Source organism: Carica papaya, chromosome 3 (assembly GCF_054855325.1).
Source record: "Carica papaya isolate Zhongbai chromosome 3, ASM5485532v1, whole genome shotgun sequence".
NCBI lineage: Eukaryota > Viridiplantae > Streptophyta > Magnoliopsida > Brassicales > Caricaceae > Carica > Carica papaya.
The window spans coordinates 9,253,422-9,279,688 of record NC_142311.1 but is presented as its reverse complement, the minus strand read 5'-3'; the positions used below and the strand labels follow the sequence as shown (position 1 = coordinate 9,279,688).

General features: G+C 35.6%; 4 protein-coding genes across 7 annotated transcripts; 1 reads left to right on the top strand and 3 right to left on the bottom strand.

Annotated features, from left to right (window-relative positions):
- Positions 1–642: 642 nt before the first annotated feature.
- On the top strand, positions 643–4,031 carry HOT5 (GroES-like zinc-binding dehydrogenase family protein). The gene is made up of 9 exons (XM_022038077.2): positions 643–803; positions 955–1,091; positions 1,598–1,644; positions 1,736–2,061; positions 2,573–2,655; positions 2,793–2,868; positions 2,947–3,104; positions 3,189–3,350; positions 3,724–4,031. The coding sequence occupies exons 1-9, from the start codon at positions 770–772 to the stop codon at positions 3,838–3,840; spliced, it is 1,140 nt and encodes a 379-aa protein (XP_021893769.1). The 5' UTR covers positions 643–769; the 3' UTR covers positions 3,841–4,031.
- A 724-nt stretch (positions 4,032–4,755) lies between these two features.
- On the bottom strand, positions 4,756–6,390 carry LOC110811544 (ammonium transporter 1 member 4-like). The gene has a single exon (XM_022038076.2). The coding sequence runs from the start codon at positions 6,388–6,390 to the stop codon at positions 4,894–4,896; it is 1,497 nt and encodes a 498-aa protein (XP_021893768.1). The 3' UTR covers positions 4,756–4,893.
- A 2,916-nt stretch (positions 6,391–9,306) lies between these two features.
- TPR2 (Tetratricopeptide repeat (TPR)-like superfamily protein) lies at positions 9,307–12,812 on the bottom strand. Of its 4 annotated transcripts, none has more exons than XM_088215579.1 (8): positions 12,549–12,812; positions 12,208–12,453; positions 11,904–12,095; positions 11,611–11,811; positions 11,395–11,466; positions 10,702–10,837; positions 9,923–10,015; positions 9,307–9,798 (listed from the first exon to the last, which is right to left on the bottom strand). In XM_088215579.1, exons 1-8 carry the CDS (start codon positions 12,651–12,653, stop codon positions 9,725–9,727), a joined length of 1,119 nt encoding a protein of 372 aa, XP_088071705.1. In that variant the 5' UTR covers positions 12,654–12,812; the 3' UTR covers positions 9,307–9,724. The 4 variants fall into 4 exon arrangements, with proteins under 4 accessions (XP_088071705.1, XP_088071706.1, XP_021893808.2 ...); XM_088215580.1 differs by having other exon boundaries at positions 9,923–10,012; positions 12,549–12,804; XM_022038116.2 differs by having other exon boundaries at positions 12,208–12,420; positions 12,549–12,803.
- Positions 12,813–14,421: 1,609 nt separating this feature from the next.
- LOC110811522 (RPM1 interacting protein 13) lies at positions 14,422–22,238 on the bottom strand. Its single transcript, XM_088215578.1, has 4 exons — positions 21,419–22,238; positions 16,202–16,288; positions 15,059–16,073; positions 14,422–14,910 (listed from the first exon to the last, which is right to left on the bottom strand). The coding sequence occupies exons 1-4, from the start codon at positions 21,755–21,757 to the stop codon at positions 14,900–14,902; spliced, it is 1,452 nt and encodes a 483-aa protein (XP_088071704.1). The 5' UTR covers positions 21,758–22,238; the 3' UTR covers positions 14,422–14,899.
- Positions 22,239–26,267: the final 4,029 nt, after the last annotated feature.

The window sequence follows — 26,267 nt, the reverse complement described above, 5'->3', positions numbered from 1 at the left end:
TGTTATCCGTGGAATGTCTTAACGAATTTCATATTATTTACGTGATAATATTTTAAATGAGTTTCTTAAATTTGTTTTCAACATATATTTAATTGAACGAATAATGATTATGGAAAAAATTGAAAGTTCAAATTAAAAAATTTAGAAATTTAAACTTAAGATTAAAGTTTAAATACTACCACCAAAATGATACCTAACTTTGTCCAAGTTTCTCTTAAGAAACATAATTCAGAAATTCTCTTACCTTGTGTGCACTATATTTAACTTTGGAAATAATTTGGGCTTAATGGTCAACCTCTCCCCCCCAATAATGGTGGGTTGGTGGGAGGTCCAAGAATGTCCCGAGGTGGACTGCTAAGAATATCATCTTTTTCCTAATAGATTAATACGAAGTTACTACTACTAATCAACAAATTCCATGGGTAATTAATTTTTAAGTTTAGAATGTTCAAAATTCTTATACAAAATTTATTTGTTGGTTTATGTACAAGTTAATTATTTTTAAATTGTTCCCTTATATATATATATATATATATATATAACGTAAGCCTCCATCTCTGGCTGTCGGTTCAGAAAAAATGACTCGGCCGCCTCCCTTGATCTTTTAATAATTTATTTTATTTTACAATCTGATTATAATTGAGTAGTTTGGGGTTATTAGTCCGTGTAATCCCACTCCCTTATCTCCACATTTCACTACTCTCTCTCTCTCTCTCCCTCTCTCTTCTCCGTCTGTTTGGTTCTGCGTTTCGTGCTTTGGATCTCGTCAATGACTACACGGGGCCAGGTTATCACCTGCAAAGGTACGCTTCTTGTAAAGCACACACATATTAGCTGTACGAAACTAATCATTTGTGTTTCGCTATGTAGATGGTAATTTTGGTTGATTGCTTTCTATGACCCTAATAACACTCTGCTTGTGATCTGTTTGGGGTTACGGGAAATGTGGTGAAGCCGCGGTTGCTTACGAACCAAACAAGCCGTTGGTGATAGAAGATGTGCAGGTGGCTCCTCCTCAGGCCGGAGAGGTCCGGGTCAAGATTCTCTTCACTGCCCTTTGCCACACTGATGCCTACACTTGGAGCGGCAAGGTAAATTAATTCTCTGTAACTTTACAGTTGGATTTTTGTTAGTGCTGAATACTAACAAATCTAACAATCTGAGAGATAGATGGAACATCCGTATTCGATGCCTTTTGGGGATCACCATATGTTGTTTGATTAATCAGAATGTTAACTACCCGATTTGAAGCTTTGATGTGAACATGGTTACTGATGCGAGGTTGGTAAAGGTACTTCAATGGTCTCATGGTGGTTTATGGGGTCAATGGTGGTGTGATCAGATTGTTCTTGATCACCTTGATTGGCAGTGATGTGGTATAGATGTTGAGGCTTGAGGTGATACGATGACGGTGGTGGTTGCAATGTGATGGTGGACGATGAAGATGAGGATAGCGTATTAGAACTATTTTATGTGAAAATTCATTGTTTTCAGTTTTTAGCATGAGCAAGGATTTTTTATTCCTAGACATGCTTTACTCCTGAGTTTTCTGTTTTCTATGCCAGTCCTTTATTCTTCATGCTGATGTTCCTTGCAGGATCCTGAAGGTCTCTTCCCATGTATTCTCGGTCACGAGGCTGCTGGGTATGTTTTCATTATTATGTTATGCCAGATCTTCATTGTTAGCATCTTCATGTACTGAGCAGAAATTTTGGGTCAAATTTTTTTGGCACAGGATTGTTGAAAGTGTTGGCGAAGGAGTAACTGAAGTTCAACCAGGTGATCATGTCATCCCTTGTTATCAGGCAGAATGCCGAGAATGCAAGTTCTGCAAGTCAGGAAAGACAAATCTCTGTGGAAAAGTTAGGACAGCTACTGGTGCTGGGGTCATGATGAATGACCGTAAAAGCCGTTTCTCCATAAATGGAAAGCCACTCTACCACTTCATGGGAACCTCGACATTCAGTCAATATACTGTTGTACATGATGTTAGTGTTGCAAAGATTGATCTTAAGGCTCCCTTGGAGAAAGTTTGCCTTCTTGGATGTGGTGTTCCTACTGGTAAGAATGTTGTCTAATTATATCTTCTTAAAGGATTAAGTTATTTTATGGCATTTATTGCCTATATAGCCCACAGAGCTTATTGAATTTTATGATTGTTACTTTTAGCACTTCTACCCTGGAATAATGCAGTGTATCATGTGCTGTATGAGATTTCATCTTTGTATTATTTGAAAATTACATGTTATCTTATCTGATATGATTAATTTATACTGTTTAGTGACAGGCATGTTCTTGTCTCTTTCACCCCTTATCATATTGCAAATTCTTTACCTTGAGCATTTCCCGGATACTAATGAGGCTCTGAGTATCTCTTTGAATTAGAAATTTTGATTGCGTACCTCTGGCTGTGGTTTGTGAACTTATTCCTTGCTTTATGCTTTGTCTATTGCTGAAGTTTAACAAGGGTACCATTCCCCTTCTCCTGAACACCTGTGGTACAAGAAATTTTTGGGAGTTGCCTATGGAGATATTTCTGATGTATTCTTCTTTGTACTTTGGCGCGCCTTAGGTCTTGGAGCAGTTTGGAACACGGCAAAAGTGGAAGCAGGGTCTATCGTTGCTGTTTTTGGTCTTGGGACTGTTGGTCTTGCTGTAAGTGTCTGCTGTAATCTCATCTTTCTTCATGTATATTTACTTGATGCAATGACTATTGGTTTGTTAATTTTACTTCCTGATTACATACTTGTTCTAATTACTAACCTGTCTGCATCTGTAATTTATCTTGATAGGTTGCAGAGGGTGCAAAAGCAGCAGGAGCTTCACGGATCATTGGCATAGATATTGATGGCACGAAGTTTGATAGAGGTATATCTTGCTTATGCTCTCCATTATTTTGATAACTGTTTTGTCTAAATACCAGAATTTCTGGATTCAAATTTCCAGCAAAGGATTTTGGGGTCACCGAATTTGTGAATCCAAAAGACCATGAAAAACCAATTCAGCAGGTTCTTGTTGATCTCACCGATGGTGGGGTTGACTACAGCTTTGAGTGTATTGGAAATGTCTCTGTAATGAGAGCTGCTTTAGAGTGCTGTCACAAGGTGAGTAGTGCTCAAGTTTGTAGAAGAAACTATTTGTATCTGGCATATTGGGCTTCTAACATGCCGAAGGAACACTTTTTACAGGGATGGGGAACCTCTGTTATTGTGGGGGTTGCAGCATCTGGTCAGGAGATATCAACTCGTCCTTTCCAGTTGGTCACCGGGCGTGTCTGGAAAGGAACAGCTTTTGGTGGTTTTAAGAGCCGCTCACAAGTGCCTTGGCTTGTAGACAAGTACATGAAGAAGGTATGGTGGTTAGAATGTTTATAAATATCAATGTTGGAAATAGACAATTCATATATGTCTATATGTAAAACTGTATATCATTGTTCAACATGAAAACATGTTCTGTAAGTGATATTGAAAATATGTAATAAAGTGAACTCTGTATAAAAAGGGTTGTTTTCAAACATGTCATGTTTTCAATATAATTCTATTAAATTTCATTTTTATTGTTAATAACTACACATTTTTTTTCTATAATCTTATATGAATTTACAACAACAAAAAAGAAATAGAAAATGTTTCAATGTACTAAACGATGCCTAAGGATAGATAAAAATTCTGCAACTTTATGATTGCTTTCATGATATCTTGTACCATATTGACGATATTGCAGGAAATCAAGGTTGACGAGTACATAACCCACAATTTAACTCTTGGGGAGATCAACAGGGCATTTGATCTAATGCATGAAGGTGGTTGCCTCCGCTGTGTGCTTAACATGTTCGAATGAGGGGTTCTATTGAGGCCTGTCTGTGTGTGTTTCTTGGGGAAAGTTTCTTGTTTTTTCTTTTGCCTTGTTGTAAGCGAATGGAGAGTTGATCCTTCTATCAGAGAAACTAAATTGGGTTTTGAGTCTCTTTACTGTTTGAGATTAGCAAGTGTTGCAGTTATTCTGATATATAAGAATAATGAGTTGGCCCACTTGCAATTTTCCAATGATTTTTGCATTGATGAGAACCAAAAATCCCTAAGCTGGGTCATACATCAGTCACCATTACTTCAAGTTTATCAAACTTTAGCTGTGATTGCCAATATTTGGTGATGGGAAAAATTCAATCACTGGTGTTAGTTTGAACATTACTACTGTTGGGATAGAGTTTTCCGAATTCTACTCTTGGAAAACCTTCTTCTGATAACGTCGATTCTTATTTATTTTTTTTTAAAAAAAGAGAGAGAGAGAGAGAGAGAGAGAGAAAAGATACAGTCCCCTGTTAGGATGGTTTCTTGTTTTGAAGATGATGATATAGTGAAGATGATGAAAGGAGTCGCATGATAGAAATCTATTGTCCTTGGATGGCATGGTTTCCAAAGACCAGATAATTTTTTACTTGGCCTTTATTAGTTCAGTTTATTCAGTTTTTACTGAGCTTAGGCTATTTTTTTTACTCTTACTAGTAATCAAATGTAGGCTAGCATTTTGGATATTGCTCGGGGGTTTTGCTTAAGTTCAAAGCAGAATGAGAATTCCATAAATAAAATTCATCTTAGAACAATAAAAAAACACTTGATTTTCGGACGAAAGTACAATTGTAAATCTTTTATTTTCAGTCTAATTCACAGCCCAATCAACAACTGCTTGGGTTATTCACTTATTTCTCCTCGCCAGTCTGCTGCTATATATGAAGATGAAGATGGAGATGATAAATATCACAAGCCCTTTTCCATGGAAACCAACCCAACTATCCACTATATACGTGATCTTTTTTTAAAAAAGAAAAAGCATTAGAAAGTTAACCAAGAAAAGCATTAGAAACAAAAACAGCCCACCTCCTTCAACACCAAATCAAACGGCCGGCGAGTCCATCTTTGTCATTGGAAATTCATTCTTCTTCACTGTATCATCATATTCATCATTGTATGTATACGCCAATCCACCATGGCTTGTCAAATCCATTCCTGCCATCTCTTCCTCCGGCGAAATCCTCAGAAGCCTCAACTTATGCAGCATATAGAACAGACTTCCCATTGTGATACTTACCCATCCTGTAATCGTCAAAATCTGAACAATCTGTGCTCCAAACAACTTTCCTCCACCACCCATGAACAACCCATATGGCCGTCCAGAACCATAGACCTCACCCACTAATTGTTTCGAAGCGAACAACCCTGTAAAGATCAGACCCCACGCACCACACCCAGCATGAAGCTGCGCAGCCTCTAATGGGTCATCGTACTTGAACCACTCGGCTAGCTTGTTGCACCCAATAAGCACCCAAGCGGCAACAAACCCACAAAGAACTGAAGCCCATGGGTCGACCACCGAGCAGCCTGAGGTGATTGCAGCGAACCCACCAAGTAAACCATTGCAGACATCGGTTACATTCCAGTGACCAACAAGCAAGCGCTTCCCAAACAAAGTGGTTAATGCAGCAGCGCTGCCTGCAAGAGTTGTAGTCACGGCAGTTCTCCCGACTGCGCTCCATTGGCCGTAGAATTGTCCACCATTGGGATCGTAAGATTTAAAGATACTGATAAATGAACCTGGGTTAAACCCATACCAGCCAAACCAGAGCAAGAATGAGCCCAAGACGACAAGGGTCGCACTGTGTCCGCGCAGGGTTACTGGTTTGCCAGAATGATCGAATCTACCAATACGAGGACCTTCGATTAGGGCACCCCATAAGCCAGCAATGCCGCCAACCAAGTGGACAACACCGGACCCTGCAAAGTCGATTACTCCAGATCCAAACAAGAGGTTTTCTGTTTTAAACGCACTCCCCCACCCGTCTGTTGCCCAGAACCAGTGAGAGACTATAGGGTAAACTAGACCAGTCAAGAAGGCGGAGTAGATGAGGTAAGAGACGAACTGGGTTCTTTCTGCTATAGAACCACTGGTAATTCCTGCAGCTGCTATGGCAAAAGCCCATTGGTAGAGAAAGTTGCTGTAGTCTGCAGCAGCTGATTCTGAAGGGATTTTGTCAAGAGCAAAGAATTGTTTTCCCACAAAACCATTTGATGGACTGCCGAAAGCAAAAGCGTATCCGAAGAGGTAGTAACAGATGCTGCCGGTTGCGGCGTCGAGAACATTAGTGAGCATGATGTTCATGGTGTTCTTGGCGCGAACGGAGCCGGCACAGAGCATGGCAAAGCCTAGCTGCATGGCGAAGACAAGGTACGCAGAGAAGAGGAGGTATGTGTTGTCAATGGCATGGCCGGCATCGGAAAACTTATTTCCGACGACGGAAAACTGGTTGCAGATGTAATCGGCTGCAGCCGCGGCATTGCTGGAGTTACCCAGTAGAGGGAAAAGGTCAGAAGAAACGCAGTTAATGGAAGCCATGGAGAGGGAAGAGAGATGAAGAAAAGGGTGGTTGATGATGGAAATGGAGATATTGGGGAATGTTTTTATAGGCTGACAAATCAGAGATTCAGAGGAAGAAGGAGATTCCAAGGAAGAACGGCGACATAAGAGTCCTAACTGTACAACAGTTATTTACTGTTCTTCCTTGTCAGTCGGAGAATCTTTACGTGATGATCGACAAGCTAGATTTTCGTCATAAGACGTCAATGAATTTAAATATTTCTAAAGATTCTTTTATAACAGGAATATGAACAGAATCATATAGATTCATTATATTGATTGCTTCCAAAATATTAGGCTTCCTTTAATAGCTGAAAATGTTTTTTAAATTTTTATTTCCTTTATAATATATGCATGTATATATATATATATGTGATAGTTAAAAATAACATTTTTAGTTTATAATGCATATAGTTATGTAACTATATATATATATATATATACAAATACACTAAAAAATCATGTTTTTAGAATCTCAAACATTAAATTCATGTAATAGAATATTGATAAAATAAATAGGAGATAAATTCAAATATAGACAGAAAGCAAATATTCTATGATTACTGTATCTATTAGATTTTACCATATTAATGTATAGTTCAAATTCTCCTTGTTACGTCTGAGTTTATAATTATTTAAGGGTTATTTGTATTGTATTATAATTGTTATATGTATATATCTCTTAATTGATAAAAATATACATTAATATATTTTAATGATATTTTGTATTAAAAAAATAAAATAGAAAAGACTCTAATATTCAGCACTTTTATATTACTATATCAATATATAACTTGAATTAAATTATATTTTTCATTAAAAAAAATTTATATATATTATAATTAGTACATATATATATATGTTTATAACTTAATTGATAAATGTATAAAAAACACTTTATATTTCCTATAAAAATAATTACTGACTTCATCCGAAGGAAAATGTTGATTCTCTTTCTTGGGGATTATCAATTTGGGCATGATTATATATATATATATATATATATATATATAAAATCAGAATTAGGGCACGCTTAGGCAATGGATAATTTAATAAAAACCACATGACCAACAACATCTTTTTTGGGAAAAACAAAAAAACATAAAATTACAACTGAGGCAATAATCAAGATGCAGATTATTTATGCCGATTTGTAGCTTCGATAAATACAGAAGAAAAAACAAGGTGATGATGAATGAACAAGATATACAGCTTTTCTAGTTGTATAAACACTCTCTTGTTTAATCTAAAACTGGAAATATGTGTTTTTTTTTTCTTGTAGTCATAGTACACATCAATTGATTCCTCTATGACATTTGTGCCTTGGAATTGTGGGTATTGGAGTTAATAGACAAAAGAATTATTATCATGCTTCCCATGGTTTCTTCTCTTCTCTCTCTCTCTCTCTCTCTCTCTCTCTCTCTCTCTCTCTCTCTGTATGTGTCTTTATGTGTGTATGTATCTATTTGTGTGTGTGTGTGTGTGTATATATATGTATATGATAAATGTACATGACTGCCTTGAAGAAAGTGACTTATTATTACTTCACTTCTTTTTGAAGCTTAAACCAGACCAGTGCTTTTCTGGCTTCGGAATATGGAGAAAAATTTTCGGTTAGTTTGCCACATTATTAAGAACATTCTAATTTTATATTCAACCGTTATCACAACAAAATTTAACCCTTCATTTTTTTGAATTTTAAAATTTGAAATTGTGATGATTAGAGGATTGATTCAAAATCTTATGTTTGAGAGTTTGAATACTTCAATTTTTACCGATAAATATATCATTTTTCACTACAATTGTGATAATTACTGTCACACATTTATCCCCCAATCTTATAATTACTATTAACATTGCTCTCGTCATATTTGATGTCGTTAATATAATTTTCGTAATCATTATTCACGTCATAACTATATATTATTACTATTATTACCGTTATCACTGACAGTATTGAAATTATTATTAACACCTCAAAATACTATCACTGACATTAGTACTAGTTTGCTGTTGTCAATATCGTTATTATTATTATTGTCATTACTATCATTGTTAATTTAAATTAAAAAATAAAAATATATATCATCTTAATTATTTCTACCATAATCCCAAAATACATAGCAGGATAAAATTTTTACTGATAAATAGCTTCTCTTCCTCCAAGCAATTATAAGCTCAAAGAGAAATGTTGCAGCCAAAAACTCCAAGTAGGAGATTACAAATAAAAGAGTACAGCACAAAACATTTGGAACAGACTGACTCTTCCTGTGGAATTATGTGTATTCAATTTAATTGTGAAACTTCAAATTAATTTCAATTAAATATCAAATTATATATATCAAATTCTTTGAAAATTTTAGATATTAAAGTTTATAAATTTAAAATGCAATTTGAATTCCCATCTTCCAATTAAGTAGATATTTTCAGAATAAATTCCAAAAAGGGTAAAAATAAGTTGCAGAAGTATGTAACAAAAAAGCAAAATTGTGAAGACAATGAGGGATTTAGAAAACTCCATGCAAAAACTTGGGAGAAGAAACCCTCACTTGGGCCTTTTAAGGCTGACATTAGCATCTTTCTTCCTTCTAATTTATATGGGCCTCTCCATAGGTTTCTTCTATTTCTACATAGCAACTTAATATCAACTTAAATATGTAAGCTTTGAATTGCCTGCTAAATCTGACAACTTTTCGGTCAATCTTTCTTTTCTTGGGAAATTTGATTGCCTATTATATCATCAAGAGCAAATCTCTCACCATAAGTTGTCAAATAAGTAAATATAAACAAACTAAGAGCAAAGGGATAAAGAAAATATAAGCAGACAACAGTTAAATAAATTTTATTTTTTTGAAATAACAGTTAAAAATAAATATAAAATAGTTAGACAGCATATAAAGGAAAACAAACAAATCATTAAAGTTTTCTTACTCAGTTCAGATATGGAGAACTCATGTTGAATCAACATAGAAACCACTCAGGTGAATCAAGTGCACCCGGCTCGAATAATCAAAAAATTCATTTACTAAATTTTGAAACAAATATGAAGAGAGAGACATATATTAATTACTGAAGCAGGAGGCCTACCTCTAAATAACATAAAACCTTGTCTTTGCCGAGCTTTATTGCAATGGCCTTGTAGCTACTGATCGGTCCTGCCCCTTGTTTTCAAAATATTCACAAACACTTCGGGGCAGTGCTAACCCACTCTATCTAGGTCCAAGGAAGCTTTCTTGCTTTTACGTGTTTATAACTTCAGCGACCTCCAAAAGATAACTGGTCATACTTCCTGCGGTGCTGATGACAAAGCTGTTCATGGTGGAGGAGCCCATTTCCCAGCTTTAAACTCTCTATAGAAGCTCGAGGCTCTTGAAACAACATAGAAAACTGCCCAGGTGAACACCAACAAGAAATGAGAAAACAGCAGAAAGGCTTGCATGTTAACATGCTTCAGGCATGCACTTGTTAAAGATCAATCATAGATTTCTTTGATATGAAAATGCAGACACACCTGGAACCTCTGGAATAATAAAATTTGGTTCTTTCAGAACATCATGGAGTGTCCTTTTTTCATTAACTCTAACCAACTTGGAAGACCCTTCTGCTAAAAAACAATGAATTTACCAAAATATCACATGAATAAATTGTGGTATTGCAAAGAATATATTTTTCTGAAAGAATTTGAAAAACTTGATGACGCAAAGCAAATATTTTGCTCAAACACGGAGAAAAAATATTATCAAGTTTTGCTGTATTCACGTTTATTGTAGCTTTTGAATTAAAATAAAAATTACCAAAGAAGGAAAAAAAAAAAAAGAACCAACATTAAACCACATCTACATATATCAATATTGATATCTTGATCTCCTTGCCCTATACTACAGTGGTAGAACCATACAATATATCCAAAAAAAAATTATGGGACCAACTAATCTTGGATCTTTATGCATGATCTCAACTGATTACAGTCCGGTGAGTGGGAAAAAAATGCAACAAAACCAACCAGCAAAACAAATGGGTGATGAGAGGGGAAAGAAACTATATTACTCATGATGAAAGGATACTGATAGATAACTCTGCAGAACATATAACAGCTACATTTGAGCCTACACTTCTCAGATCAGCCTAGTATGTCAACTTTTTACAAAAAAAAAAAAGCACAATCAACAAGCAATAGATGATAAGACACTTTCAGGTCCCTGCCCCGAATCATCACAATTGATCAAACAAGTGAAGATTCTTACCAAAAAGTTAAGATATGTAAATAAAGAGAGGACTGGAGACACATACCAGGAGATATACCATAACTAGATTTTTCAGATGCATCCTTATCTTCATCACAAATACTTTCCACATGAGACCCTACAGTCCCCTCTAGGAGATACCGGAGAACTCTGTTCTTTGACAGACAAACTCCAGAAGCAGCCTGACGATTCAGGAAAGAAAACTTTGAAATGAAGAACTGAAGAATTAACTTTGTTATTTGGAGTTATTGATTGCCAATAGATGAAGATATTGATGTCTATTATCATCTGCTCTAATGAAGTCATGACCCACTCGCTCTAGTAAACCATCGCAAATTTGGAAAGACTCTTCAGCTTATGGTCATGAACAACAATGCAGGTAGTCTAAAATCCTAAGAGCTACGTGACATTTCTAACAATAGATCAATAATCCAATGCTTTTGTACAGTTTTCTTTTGTAGATTCCTAGCTGATGGGCCGCCTTGACCATATTTATTTTGATAAACTAATTATGTTTGCATAGTTTCCAATCCAGTGGCTGGACAACATTAGCATACAACCCAGATTGAGCTGTTGCCACTTCGCAGACCAGAATAGAATGGAAATGTGATTTATGAAGTACACCCAAAAGGTTCACTAATCTAGAAAATTAACACAAGAACCATATAGACACATGAGAATAATTACACAATAGAATCCTAACCATATGTAACCGTAGTCAACCAGAAAGCAATCCTACCTCATAGTACAACTCAATGTTTTCACGTGTGTAATTGTTTTCTGTATCCCAAGGCAAGGGTTCTGAAAAGATGTTAGAAAGCTAAGGACATCACTATTTGCAGAATTATAAGGACGTTGCATGTCATAAAAAAACCATGTAAACAAAATGATAGATACGAGCACATAGGTGGAAGTTTGGGGAAAAAAAAAAAAAAAGAGATTTTGAAAAGGATATAATGTCCAGATGGGTTGCAAACATGTCAGTCTCACAGAAGTCCTCAATGAAGTCACTGGACATAACCTCCGGATACACAAGAACAACTGGCCAGTGAAGAATATTATTCTTATCTAATACTGGCTTTCTTAATCCAGTAAGTTCCCGAAACATTGCCTTTCCGATTTTCAGGCCTCTATCTTCAATTGCAGAAAGAATGCTCTGCACAGTTTATTTAAAAGGAACAGAGATTGAGAACACAAAACTAAGCAGTCGTTCAATAGAAGAAGGTTTTACTTGTTCAATTTTTGAACCTTAGCATTAGCCACAGCCTTGGAAACTTCAGCCTCATGGCGCTCTTCCTCTTGCTTCCTTGAATCAACTTGCCGTGCAATCTTCTTTAGATCCTGGTTACTCGGGTCACGCTCAAGTCCAGCTTGACAATATGATTTTGCTTCATTCAACAAATTCAATGACAAAGATGCTTTGGCAGCACGATAGAATGCCTGTGAGAACACGAAACCGCTTAACAACTAAAAACAAAAGGAATAAAAAGAAAGTGGAAATTTTCCATTCTTGATAAAACCAAAGCCTGTCTGAGATGATCCAAGAAATAACCTTGACATTTGTAGGACAGAGCTTAATTGCGTCCTCAGCATCTGCCAGAGCACGTCTGTAATTTCCTAGCAATAGGTTGACGTGGGCTCTATTGGCAAATAAAATGGAGTTCTCAGAATCACTTAAAACTTTTTGATTTATAGCTCTTGTATAACAATCAATTGCATCAGAATAATGCTTTTTGCCCATCTTGACATACTCGTTACCCTTTTCCTGCAATGTATTTGGGGGCAAAACGATGATCAACTTCAAAAAAAAAAAAAAAGTGATTCATGAGTTTTGTTACCCAGGAAGCATGCAACTGGGTCAATTTACGTTGTGATTATAGAGAGAGAGGTGACCTTGAGTTCAAGAGCAGCAGATTCTTTGAGGGCAGCAATAGCTTGGAGGTCAGCTTTCTCGCTTTCCGTTGTGGGCTCTGAACCCGCTTCCATCCATAGCGCCATTTTCTCCGTTCAAACCCAGGCAACTCAGTCGAGAGTATGCCTTGTTTCTCAGCAGAAGAACAATCCAGACAACCAACAAGCTTCGGGGGTTTTCTTCCCTTTTCCTGATTTCGTGGGCTTCGCAGAATCAGAAGCCAACGGGTACTTACGCAATTGGGTTACGGGCCGGATTCGAGAGTCTCCTTCTATGCCCGAGGAACGTCTCTTCTTCTTTCTCGAGATGATACATATTTATAATTTAATTTTATTTATTTAAACTGGGTATTAATATATTTTTGTATTCTAAAAATTGTCACGTGGTGACATATACAATTCATCTTCATTCTTAGATATACACAAATTCATTTGAATAATTTTACTTATTTTACAATCCACAATTTCTTAATCACTATTAAAATGTTTTAATTATATTAATATTTGTTTTGTTTCTTTAATTACCTCCATCCATAATTTTTCCCCCCCAATATAATTGCTAGTGATAGATTTTTTAAAACATCTTCAAAATTTCAGATAACTAGTTGTAACCAAAAAGAAAAATTCAATTAATATTATAACATAACACTAGCAATATTTCAAGAGCTAAATTATATATAAGTATATATAAGTAAATTTTATCCTTACGAGTGTTGTCTATAGCCATTTTAAAGATTTGAAGTCCTCTAAAAGCTTATAAAATTATTCTTAAATTACTAATTAACTTGTCTATTATGAATAAATAAAAAATAAATATCACAGTTTAGTCATAAATTTTAAGAACTAAACGATCGTACTCGAAATAAACAGTCCACTAATTAAAATTAATTAATATTTTAAAATAAAATTTAAAAAAATCAATTTTTCGAAGAGAGAAAAGCTAAAGTGCATTAGCACCGGCAATACTTAGCGGATCTTAATCACTTTTACTCATTCCAAACTAAACATGGCTATCCTGATTATTGAGGTTAACTCAAAATCCACCTACATAAAGCATAATTTGTCAGAACTCAGAATTAGCATACAATACAATCAGTGGTAGTGAGCTTTCACAAACTTAACAGCTCCACTTGCACTTTCATCTCAGAGCTTAAACAGAATCAACAACAAAACCATAAGCACATTTCAAATGATGTAGAAACGAAGAAAGAGAATCTGATCATTCAAGAATGGGGAATGAGAAATTTGAGAGAGAAGGGAAAAAGAAAAAGCGAGGGAGATTAATAGGGACAAGAAAACAATCATCTTGCATTTCAACCAAAACTAAATCTCTTAAAAGATTTCTTTTTTCAAGTGTCGATCCAATACATTCTAAAAATACCAAACTGTCAACTAATTTGATATAGTTGGTAAAATATGAGACGTTTTTCGATAATATCCCCAAATTCTAATGTTTGATAACTATTTTTCCAAAGATTTACCATGTAACGCATAGTGAGTGGATAAGGAAAAGCCCAATGCTCATATATATATATACATTTTTTTTTTTGAAGCCGGCCCGTGCTCGTATATCTTTTTTTTTTGTTTTTATAAAAGAGAAATAATATTAACAGAAGGCTCTAAGGGGGAGCTACCCATGTACAAAATATATTTACATGTCAACGAGCATATCAATAATTGCTCCTAAATCATCAAAAGGATGTAAGTTGTATCCCAAAAAGATGGAACCAAAATAGCCCCATGCTTGTATATCACCGGGTTCAATTAAGAAAAGGTGTAGAACCCCAAGCACAAAAGAAAAAAGCTAGAAGGGCAAATATTCTACCACGATCAAAACAGCAAGGCACTAAATTCATAAAAGAACAATACCTGATATAACATGCAACTGCATTTTATCCAACAAACTAGATGTGCCATTGATGAACTCTGAAACTCTATTTATGGCTAAACAAAGTCTTTCAGGAATTCATGGACCATCATCAAAAACATCTTTTGGCTTCATCCATCATGAATTGGGAATGAAAAACTGAAGCATTATTTTTAATAGGCACTCCCCGCAAAGCCAAATTCATTTCTCCCTATTCATCAGCAACGGCAAAACTGGCTCCATACAGGACACAAGTTGAATGCCGAGAACCATTTGAAGACATACACATAAAGCATTTCAGGATTTGTTTAGAACCAAGCATCATAAAGAATGCTTCGAAAGAAGAGGTGTAGGATTATAAATATTAACGGCTGCAAACCCAGCAGGCTCTGTACAGCATCTTTCAGTCCAAGGCCACCTTGTACACTTTAGTTTATTGTACACTAGCAGATGTCCTGTCATATAATTAAAACCAACCTACAAAACAGCCATTATCTCACACTTTTTAGGTGAAGGGCGAGCAGACACACCCAGCTGAACTTCTTTGGAAGAAAGCACAAGATGATAATTAGCTATGCATTTGTCAAATGATTCAAAGATGTTTCAAGATCAAAGTAGAGCATACCTGCATCAAATGTGACTGGATCAGATCCAGAACTATCTGTAACCAATGGAACTGAATTATTATCAAGTAGCCAGTCTTCAAATTCAACTAAAAGTTCATTTGTTGGACCAGTGTTTTGCGGGTGGAAGTTCTCCGCAGGAGGTTGTTCATAGATTTGACTAGAGTGGTTTGGCATATCAAAATCAAATTCATAATCTAAAATACTCTGATGAGGAATATCTTGATTTTGATTCCTCAAACAATTAATATTTGGGTCATTATCAGATAATGTAATAGGCTGACAATATTCTTGGGGCCGGGAAGGCGTTGATGTTGTGAAGCTACCTAGACTGGGCAAGGAGGACTGATTGGTATGAGTCTCCAAATTGATTGAGGAACAAACATCCTGCATGACTGTGATATTTGTATCATTGGATGTTGCATGGGCAACAGGACTTTGTGTATGCTGTGATGCCTGAGCAACATTACTGTGACTTGATGAACCATATCCACGTATCTTGAATATTGAGGCATCTCCAACAGCTACAGACCTTCGAGGTGTTTTATTGGAAGAGACCATAAGGCTCCGATAATTAAGATGTCTATCCTTTTGGATGGCATTATTATGTACCCCAAGCAAGTGCTGTGGAACAGGGCGTTGCTGGAATCCATTTTTATTCATAACAAATCCTACTTGTCTGCTTCTAACCTGGTCTCGGTTGTTTGAGTTGCGAACCCTAGTAGAGGACGAGCAAGCACGAACAGTGCTCGGCCTTGAGACCTGATTATGTGCTGTGGATTCTGGCATCAACCGCACAATGTTGCGAGCAGTATCTTGGTTAACTTGTGGTGCCACAGAAACCAATGAATCAGATACTTTTGGAACTGGCAAGGCACTACTTTTCAAAAGCCGGAAGTTCTCCCGCTGAATTTTCCATAGCCGCTCCTTATCAGTAGCATTACAATGATCAACGCTGGATGAACCGGTGCCCCAATGTACACATGGTGCAAGACAGTCACAGACATAACAGTGGCACTGCATTTCAAAAAACAATAAACTTTGAAACAGCAGAATAGTATCTATTTCATTATTAGTACCAAATGGTAGGTTTCAAAGACGTCAAATTTTGAAACAACTTTCCGTAATCCTGTGTCAGATATTACCATGTTACAATGCCTTTCATGAGGTGTAGAACTGAAAGGAAATTTAGCACAATCATGCCGAGGATGAGGGTAGTCTCTGCATGCAATCTACAAACAATTGAAAGAAAACACTTGTCAGAAATATGATGCCAACAGTCGATTATTTTTTTTGGAAAAAAAAAAAAAGGACTTCAACCAAGTATCAGTTGTTACAATCGTCATAAGATTATCTAACTAAGCTTCTTCAAAATTCTAAAGTTTCAATAATAACATTTGAATCCTTTTAGCCATACACTATTCAAGTTTTCTACAGCATCTCATTTTGTTTCGGGAGAGATATATCCTTACTCAAGTATCTCAATTGAACTATGGCCAGAATCTAGCAAATTGTTCAAACGTAAATGTTATCACTTGCTCTAGTTTCTTTCGTGCAACCAAGTGTATACTTCGCCATTTTAACCTTAACATTTGTGAATATGTCGAATGAGCAATCCAACTTTCAACCATTCAAATGCCCAGTATGATCAAATGGTTTTTTACATGCATCAGCTGCCACCCCTGTAAAGGCCTGAGGTCCATGACTTTAACCAGTTTCAATTCAGCGCAACTATTGCCAGAGTCTAGCAAAATTGTTTGAATGTTCACTTTCTCCTGATTCCTCCATGCAACCAAATTTGTACTTTACCTTTCTAACCCTGACCTTTGTAACTATGTAGAATGAGCAATTCAATTTTCAACTACTCAAATAACCGAGTATTGTCAAATGGTTTTTATTGTCTTTACATACATTAGCTCCCATGCCTTTCAGGCCTGAGGTCCCAGACCTCATCCTTTCTCGTTAGTTCCGAACTTCGCTTCAACCACCATTTTCCACAGCACACCCTCTTCCATCATAAATCTCCAAAGTCATTTACATTGTAGAGCCATGTTCATCTCCACCAAGCATCTCTCTCCCAAACCTCCCCGGGAAAACAGCTTCTTAATCTCCTCCCAAGCTACCAGATGATATTTACTTTTTTTTCTTAGAATCACCCCACAAGAATCTACATTGAATGGCTTCCCACATTTTTGCATCATTCTTCGGAATAGTCAAGAAAGACATGAAACAAATGGGTAAGTTCCCAACGTGCTTTTGATGAGCATAAGTCTCCCCCTTCAGAAAGAAGAGCTCTCTTCTGTCCTGCCAACCTTTTCTCAAATCTACTCACTACCAGCTCCCACTTCCCCACCTCTTTATAATTGGCCTCCAATAATTATCCCAAGTATTTAATGGGTAGTTTTACGGCTTTGCAACCCAGAACTCCCGGTAACCTCTCAACATCCCTCTCAATCGCCCACTCTCACCATTTCGGACTTGATTAAGTTTATAGATACAGCCTATTAAGCTTATAGGCCTAAAATCCTTGATATTCTATATCCCTCCCACGTTAGCAATGAGTACCAGCAATGATGAGTTCAGGATTTAACAAAGGACCCTGTTTCATGTAGATCCTTGAAGAGCTCCACGACGTCATTCTTCATGAATTATCAAAATTCCCGAATAAAACTCTTGTTAAAACTATCCAGACCAGGAACTCAATATGATTACTTTTGTTTTTATTATTTTGTATACATATCTTTTTCTAGCACATTATGTTTGCTAGTTTATGTTAACATGCTTTACTAAGAGAAAGGCACAACAAAAGCCAAATTGTTCACAATGCAGGTTGATTTGGAACATTGTCTTTTTGGGTTGAACGCTGAAATGCTTGATCTGTTGCTTTTACTATCTATTGATTTGGAACATTGTCTCCAAGGAAAATGGCTTTGGAGGTTTTCTATAGAGAAGGAGCGGTTGTGGAAGCAAGTTGTTAGGGTGAGATGGGGTGATTGGGAGAGGGAGAGCGCGAGGAGGGGTCAGTTCAGACAGATTGGGATGGGGTTATGGAAGAAAATCAGGGATGGCAGCAACATTTTTGAGAAATGTTTGGGTTGGCAGGTTGGAAATGGTGAGGATATTCAATTCTGGTTGGAGGAATGGGCTGGAGAGTTTAAACTGAAAGATAAATTTCCTAGAATTTTCTCTGTGGCCAGTGATAAGGAGATGAGGGTGAAGGAAGCTTATGAGGTTGGTGGGGGGGAAGGGTATAGAGTGTACCGGTAAAGCGTAATTTGCAGGATTGGGAAGTGGAGGAGTATGTGGAGTTGCTGCTGTGTTTATCTAATATTAAAATTGCCAAGAACAAGGATAAAAGAATATGGAAGTTAGACAAAAAGAGGGACTTCTCTGTTAAATCATATTATGAATTTATTACTACGAGAGAGAACAACAACATCCCTTCATATGAATATGGAAATCTAAAGCACCACCCAGAATCGGATTTTTTGCTTGGGAAGCAGCTAAAGAGAGGATTTTAACAATTGACATGCTTAGAAGAAGAGGGAATATGCTAGATTAACAGGTGCTACTTATGCAAATCCGATGAGGAGACCTGTTACCACTTGTTACTGGGCTGCCCTGTTACTTACAGCATATGGTCTTCTGTTTTGAGGCTTATTGGGGTGGATTGAGTTATGGCGGGTTGTTTAGGTAATGAACTTTGGGCTTGGGAGGGTTTGTGTAAAGAAAAGAGGAGGCATTTATGTCTTGTACCACTTACTATCTTTTGGGTGATTTGAAAAGATAGAAATGCTAGAACTTTTGAGGGGGTTGAGACTAACTTTGGTAACATTAGGAATAGATAAATACACACTTTTGGATATATCTTGTTGGGTCATGATCTTAAAGATCTAGATGATATGGGTACAGTCATCGACCTATTGATAGATTTGTAACTATTTTGTATATGGGCAGTATCCCCTTGGTATCTTGTGCATAATAATTCTTCACTTTTATTTGAAAAAAAAAAAATTGTTTTTACTATCCACTAATTATGCAACTACTATCATCTAAGCTTGTCCTTCATACCCTTGTTTTCTTTTTGAAATAAGTCCTTCATACCCTTGTTTTTGAGTCAAGAATGAATAATGATAGTTATATGAATAGTTAAGAGCTTTGTGATTTGTCTTGGAATGAGGAAGTACTTACACTATTTTGGCTCCATACTTTTAGGTCACAATTTACTATCCTTAGAAGATATTGGAGCAGTTGTTGATATGCTAATTAATATGTAAAATCCTTTTGTAAATGGACGGTACCCCCTTGATACATTTTAATTCTAATCTTCTTTTATTTTGGAAAAAAGAAAAAGAAATGAGGAAGTGAGATATTTTAGGGACTAAGGGCTTGCAAGAGATTAGAAAATAATATCCAAGTCTCACGATTTATATTTTCGATGATTATGCGTATAAGGAATTTAGAAACAGCGTTTTTGGTAGTGACCACAAATTGTTCATGGCAATACCATTACTGATGAAAAAATAAAGGAAGAGATTTTCCCCTTTATGTATTTGTTCCCCACCCCTTTTATGGCTTGTCATAAATCAAACTACATTTTAAAGGAAAAGATAAAATGCAAAGCAAACTACATTTGTTTTGTTTTTTTATTTCCTCTTTATGTATTTGTTCCCCACCCCTTTATGGCTTGTCAATGACTTGATTACCTACTATAGTTAATTTTGTTCAGCGAATGTTATTGTCATACATGTCTTAGTTAGAACACTAATAAATTGCAAAAAGTTACACTTTAATTAATTAATCTACACCATAAGGTAAGTTTCTTACAGTTTCCAACCTTGTACGATTTCGGACCTTATATCCCTAATTGTTTGACCAAAACATACCTTTAGCATCTGATCCGACTTGCAATAGGACCAGTAATAACTCTTGTCTATTAAAGGAAGAGATAAAATGCAAAGCAAACTACATTTTAATTTTTTTTTCATTTCCCCTTTAATAGTTAATTTTGTTCAGTGAAAGTTACTGTCGTACATGTCTTAGTTAGAACACTAATAACTTGCAAAAAGTTACACATTAATTAATTAATCTACACCACAAGGTAAGTTTCTTACAGTTTCCAAACTTGTACCATTTCGGACCTTATATCCCTAATTGCTTCACCAAAACATATCTTTAGCATCTGATCCCACTTGCAATAGGAACGGTAATAACTCTGTCTATTTTGTGTTTTTTTTTTTTGGGAATGTTTTCGTGTCAACATTGTGATGCAAGGCACAAATAAATAGTAAGTATGTATTTATAAGTTGGACCCATTCGACAACAAACATCCAAATTCCTGAGAGGAACAATAGAGCCTTTGAGGGGTTTGAGAGCCCCCTTCATAGTAGGTAGCACACCCTATATTTTAAGAATTTTGGCCGCATAAACAAAGAAGAGTTTGTGGGCATGATATATTTCTTTTCATGCAAGTAATTTGATACAAGTGCAGTGCCACTTGGTTTAGAAGTAAAAAAAGCTTTCATGATGCAAGTAACTCCCAACAACAGTTCCATATCTATTTGCCTTTTTTATTCATAACCATCATGGATGCACTTGTGGGCACGTATCATTTCAGTTTCTGTCCCCAAAATTGAAGGAAAAAAAGATGGCTTGAACAGTATCCATCACTTAAAATTAGGAAAGACACAAGAACAAGATCCAAGAGAAACAAAATACAATTTAAGGTAATACCACTAACTAAAGTTGAACTAAGAAATAACTACGGTTTGATACCTAGAAGACAATAATTGCAACATAAAGCAACCTTGAGCTCATAAATGGAACAATCTCGCATTTCCTGTTTGTGCCCCTATCTGAATAAGAAAGGAACTAGAAATCTTGGAGAGGATTTTCACTCCCTTAAGATAAGTGCTTGAGATAGATACCATTGCACACTCATGATCGAATGATGTTAATGATTTTAACAGGCTCAGCAGGTATTATATGACTGGTGAGAAAGAATCAACAATGTGGAGTTATTAAAGATTCGATAAAAATATACCCATGGTTCATTATAGATGAAAAACTTTACCAATCAAGACACACAGTAGGAAAAAGAGATATCATGTCATTGTTATTTCATTGGACATTTATATCAAGGGGTAGTACTACTTATTGCTAGCACCATTATAGAAATTCAGTAAAGATAGACATTGGTCCATAATAGTGGTCAACATATTATTCTCTTCCGGTTCCCTTATTACTCTCTCCAACAAGTTAAGATATGATCTATTAAAATAAGAAAAGAGATAAACAATATCTACATTACAGTAAAGCTACGTACCCAGAATTATAAGAAGAAACTGATTATCAGATTGTACCTGCCCCTTTTGCCCAACGATAAGCAACTCATTAGAGTCGTCTGTGATGTCATTGATGACCGCTACCTGCTTATCAGGGTCGCCATCCAAAACTACACAATCATCGTCACCATCATCACAAACGACGGCAACATTGTCTACCGTTCGTTTGGATGACTTTAACTTCTGCTGCTTGGTGGGGTTGACCTCACCTACCACCACGACCTCATCAGAGACTTCCAGCTCCTTCTCGACCTCGTAAAGAATCTCTGATAACCAGTCGGTGTAATCTACCTTGGGATCATCCCGCGCGGGTTCTTCATCTGAGCTGATATCGAATATCACGGGATTTGGGTCCATGGAGAAAATTGCGAAAACTAATGATCTCTTCCTTCATCAACAAAGAGGGCCCAGAATCAAGGGGATGAGGGTTTCGCGGGACTTAAATTATCTAAACTTAAACTCCAAACTCCTTTCACCCTTTTTATCGGAGAGGGAAGGAGAGTGCTGTAAACGCTGAAACACGGAAACCCAAATCGCAATTAGCAGCTTTAATCCGTAGACCAGGATTTTTGCCCTAAGAAAAGGTGAGACGGGGGGATTTTTTCAAGAGACTGGTCGGTGAGAAACTTCTCTTATATTGAGAGGCTTCTCAGGCAGACGGACAAAACGCAATAACATGGAAAATATTGGGGCGAATTTGATTTGAAGTCGGTTGTGAGAGTAAAAATGAAAAAAAAAAAAAAATTAGGGTTTTGTAGATGATTAAAGGTGGCCAGTTGGCTCTAAAAGGAAAGAGAAGTGAGTGACATGTACCATGCGAATTTGGAGGAGAGAACGAAGAGGCAAAGGATTGAAGAAGAATGGGACTAATTCGCACGTGTAGTTGACGCGCTGCCATGAAGCACACGCGTCTGCCGGAGCGAGTTTAATGACTGACTTCATTTTTCCACCAACAAAAAAATTAACTGTTAACTTAAATATTTAATTATTTAATTTAAATAATCAAATATTTAATTATTTAAATTCTAGTCAATATGTTGTGATAAAATTTTAGTTTATATAAACTGTAAAATTAATTACTTAATTTTAGTTTAATCAAACATCATATAATTAAAATTTAGCCTGAATTTTTAATATTCTAAAATTTATACAAAATACAAATCTAATTTGATTGAAAGTAAATCAACTATTAAACAAATTTTACTAAATTTAAATGAAATATTAAATCTATCATAAATATGTGTATCTAACTAAACAAATTTGTATATTAAATTATTAATATTATAAAATACAAAAAAAAAACCATCACTAAATATAAATTCATTAAAAACCTTCAATTAATATTTGAAGTTGAATTTTTCAGAAAATATTTTACATGTTTCTTTTTTTTTATTTTTTAAATTATATATTATGGGTCAAAATTGAATTAACCGAAATTTTGAAATCGTTATAAAATTAACAAATAAAAAGATATACGGTAAAAAATTATTATTCAAATTATTGAGTAATATAAAAATTTTAAGAAGTATTTAAAATAGTAACTTGATTATATTTATCACTAGATCCCTTAACAAAAATAAATTAAATTTGTATCAAGAAATTTAACCTATCAATTAAAATTATCTTTCGAATTAAACATGAAATTTAATTCAATCAACTTTCCTAATGCTAAAATAGAATGTTTTAAACAACGTTATATAATTTATTTCCGATTGATGGAAATATCTCTTTTTTTTTTAAGTTTTGAGAACACTCAAACTTATACATAATAGCTATTACGATAATAAGCGAGTAATGTGAAGTAATTATCAAGATTCTATCGATTAAAATAGAAACAACAAAATCAAATAAAAAAATTTTCATGAAAAATTATAGAACTCAACCTCATTGTGGTTTTCTAAAAAAAAAAATTGAAAATATTTAAAATCACATTGAATTAATTATTTTTTAAAAGCGGTTAGTAGAATTTAACTTTCATAATAACATACTTAATTATATACTCGATTATCTCTTTTATTAGTTATGTGAAAAGATTAAGAAAATAATTTTAAAAATATCTACTTTTTGTATTGTCTACCAAAAAAATTGAAATAAAAATCATTATATTTAAGTCATGAGATAAGAAAACTTTAGAGTGATTTTCACGATGGCAAAGGAAATTTTGTCCAAGCTATTTTTGGGCACCCAAGGATTGTTGAGCAGATGCGGTAAGAGAGGCCATTGCATGGGCGACATATCATTATAATGAGCAAGGAATTATTTTCACAAATGCTCAAGTCATTGCAAATATTATGAACAGTGAAAATGTTAACTTATCGAAATTATGTGTTATTTTAGAATATTGTAAGGCTTTACTACGATTTATACCAAATATAAAAGTTGTGTAGATCCGAAGGCAAGCCAATAGGGAAGCTCATTTACTAGCTAGAGCTTCTCATAATCATGCTAGCTTTTGTCAATGGGATCAGTTTGCATATGTTTTGTATGAAATGCTTCATTAATGGAAATATTTTATTTAAAAAAAAAAGAGTCATGAGATAAAGTGAAACAAACTTTATCTTTCGGAGACTATTTAATTTGGTTTTATTAGATAACACTAAAGAAATTTTGGTAGTTATAACAATAATAGAAAATTTATTACGCAATAAATTTGATAAGAAATTAAATGTTTAAAATATTAACTTATTAGAAAATTAAATCTCATCTTCAATTCTTTTCTTTTAAATTATAACCATACACCTTTTCTCTTCTTATTTTTAATGCATATTTTACAACTCATTCAGATTCTAAAATTGCAACATGGTAGCTGACGCACTTAACAGGAAAAGCGCAGGTACATTAGTTCATTTGATGGTTTTAGGATGCATGCAGATAGAAACCGCACAACAGGTACGACTTCAAGACCTGAAGAGAGTCACATGTTTGGCCCACCTGACTGTTCAGTCCGAGTTAATCCAGATAATAAAGGAAACTCAGTCTGCCGATTCCACCATAACAGCCCTTAAGAAAGATATAGAATAGGGAGTTAACTCATAATTCTGAGTCTCTGCCGATGAGTTGCTCAGATTTCAGGATAGAGTGTGTGTTCTAGGTGACAATGAGTTGAAAATGGACATCATAACAGAGACCCATAGCTTAAAATTTTTTATGCATCCCGGAAGCACTAAGACGCATCAAAGTATGCGACCCTGATTTGGTGGAATTGGATGAAAAGAGATATAACTGACTTTGTTTTTAAGTGCTTGATATGTTAGCAGGTCAAGGTAGAGCATCAACGCTCAGGTTGACTACTTCAGCCATTACCAATTCCGGAGTGGAAATGGAAACATATCACTATGAATTTTGTAACAGGATTGCCTAAAGCACGCTCAGAACATGATGCTATATGGGTAATTGTTGACTGCCTTACCAAGTCTTTCTACTTCTTGGCTATCAAGATGATCAATCCATTGGACAAGTTGGCAAAAATGTACATCTAGGTAATAATCAGATTACATGGAGTGTCAGTGACAGTAGTGTCTGACAGGGACCACAGGTTCACTTTTTGGTTCTGGTCTACCTTTCAGCAAGTCATGAGAACGAAACTGTCCCTTAGTACTGCATTACACCCTAAGACCGATGGACAATCAGAAAGGACGATCCGCACCATTGAGGATATGCTTCAAGCTTGTATTATTGACTTCGGGGGTGATTGGGATGACCATCTACCCCTGATAGAGTTCGCCTACAACAACAGCTACCAAGTAAGTATTTGTATGGTTTCATACGAGACATTATATGACCGCTCATGCAGATCGCCGATCTGTTGGGAAGAAGTGGATGATAAAAAACTGTTTGGCCCAAACCTTATAGAGGATACTACAGCCAAAATAGTTAAGATTATGAAGAACATTCAGATGGCTCAGAGCAGACATAAGAGTTATACGGACACCCAAATGAGGGGTTTGAAATTTGATAAAGGCGATCGGGTGTTTTTTAAGGTCACTCATTTTAAGAGAATCAGTATGTTTGACAAGATGGAAAAACTAAACTCCTGGTTTATTGGGTCATTCGAGATTTTAGACAGAATTGATACCGCCATCTACAAACTGACACTACCTTTATAACTTTTCAGGGTCCATAATGTGTTTCATGTGTTTATGTTACGCAAATACAACCTGAATCCCTCTCACTTCTTGGCTCACGAGACTCTTCCACTATAGGAGGATCTGTCCTACGAGGAAGTACCGGTCAGTATTGTGAACCGAAAGAGCAGATTACTCCGCAACCAAAAAATTCATTTTGTTAAGGTCATATAACAGAATCACACACTGAAAGAGGCCACATGGGAGCTAGAATCAAATTTCAGAGTCTAATATCTCCAGTTGTTTGATTGTGAGTGAGAGGGATAAATTTGAGGAATCAAATTTTTTTTAAGAGGGAGAGAGTTGTAGTGCCCAAATTTAATTTAATGTAAATTAAATTAAATTATAATTGTAATTTTTTAATTTTAATTTAGTGTAAAAATGAAGAAAATTTGATGGAGGATAAAATTGAAAATGATTTTGGGAAAAAATAGTGAAAGTTTAGGTTCTTAAGGTATTTTTGAAAGAAAAATCAGAAAACGAAAGGTCAAAATGCAATTGAAAAAACTTGTGCCACGTAGGATGCCCGGTCAGCAGCCCCAACGAACCAGAACGTGCCGCGTGGCAATAAACGCTGACGCAATACTACGCGGGCGATTCATGTGCCCGCGATTGAACGGTTCAGATCCGTTTTCGCGCGCACGGACGGCCTGGATGCGTTCCATCCCCAAATACGATTGGATGGTCATATTTAAACGCAATCAATGGTCTAGATCAAAATACGATCGGACAATCCAGATTAA

Coding starts and splice junctions, on each gene's coding strand:
- HOT5 (XM_022038077.2), top strand. CDS start 770: ATGACTACACGGGGCCAGGTTATCACCTGCAAAG. Junction 2,062..2,572: donor TGGATGTGGTGTTCCTACTG/GTAAGAATGTTG, acceptor GGCGCGCCTTAG/GTCTTGGAGCAGTTTGGAAC. Junction 2,656..2,792: donor TTGGGACTGTTGGTCTTGCT/GTAAGTGTCTGC, acceptor TTATCTTGATAG/GTTGCAGAGGGTGCAAAAGC.
- LOC110811544 (XM_022038076.2), bottom strand. CDS start 6,390: ATGGCTTCCATTAACTGCGTTTCTTCTGACCTTTTCCCTCTACTGGGT.
- LOC110811522 (XM_088215578.1), bottom strand. CDS start 21,757: ATGGACCCAAATCCCGTGATATTCGATATCAGCTCAGATGAAGAACCC. Junction 16,289..21,418: donor TCGTTGGGCAAAAGGGGCAG/GTACAATCTGAT, acceptor AATTGTTTGTAG/ATTGCATGCAGAGACTACCC. Junction 16,074..16,201: donor ATGAAAGGCATTGTAACATG/GTAATATCTGAC, acceptor TTTGAAATGCAG/TGCCACTGTTATGTCTGTGA.
- TPR2 (XM_088215579.1), bottom strand. CDS start 12,653: ATGGCGCTATGGATGGAAGCGGGTTCAGAGCCCACAACGGAAAGCGAG. Junction 12,096..12,207: donor TCTGTCCTACAAATGTCAAG/GTTATTTCTTGG, acceptor GTGTTCTCACAG/GCATTCTATCGTGCTGCCAA. Junction 9,799..9,922: donor TATTATTCCAGAGGTTCCAG/GTGTGTCTGCAT, acceptor TCACCTGGGCAG/TTTTCTATGTTGTTTCAAGA.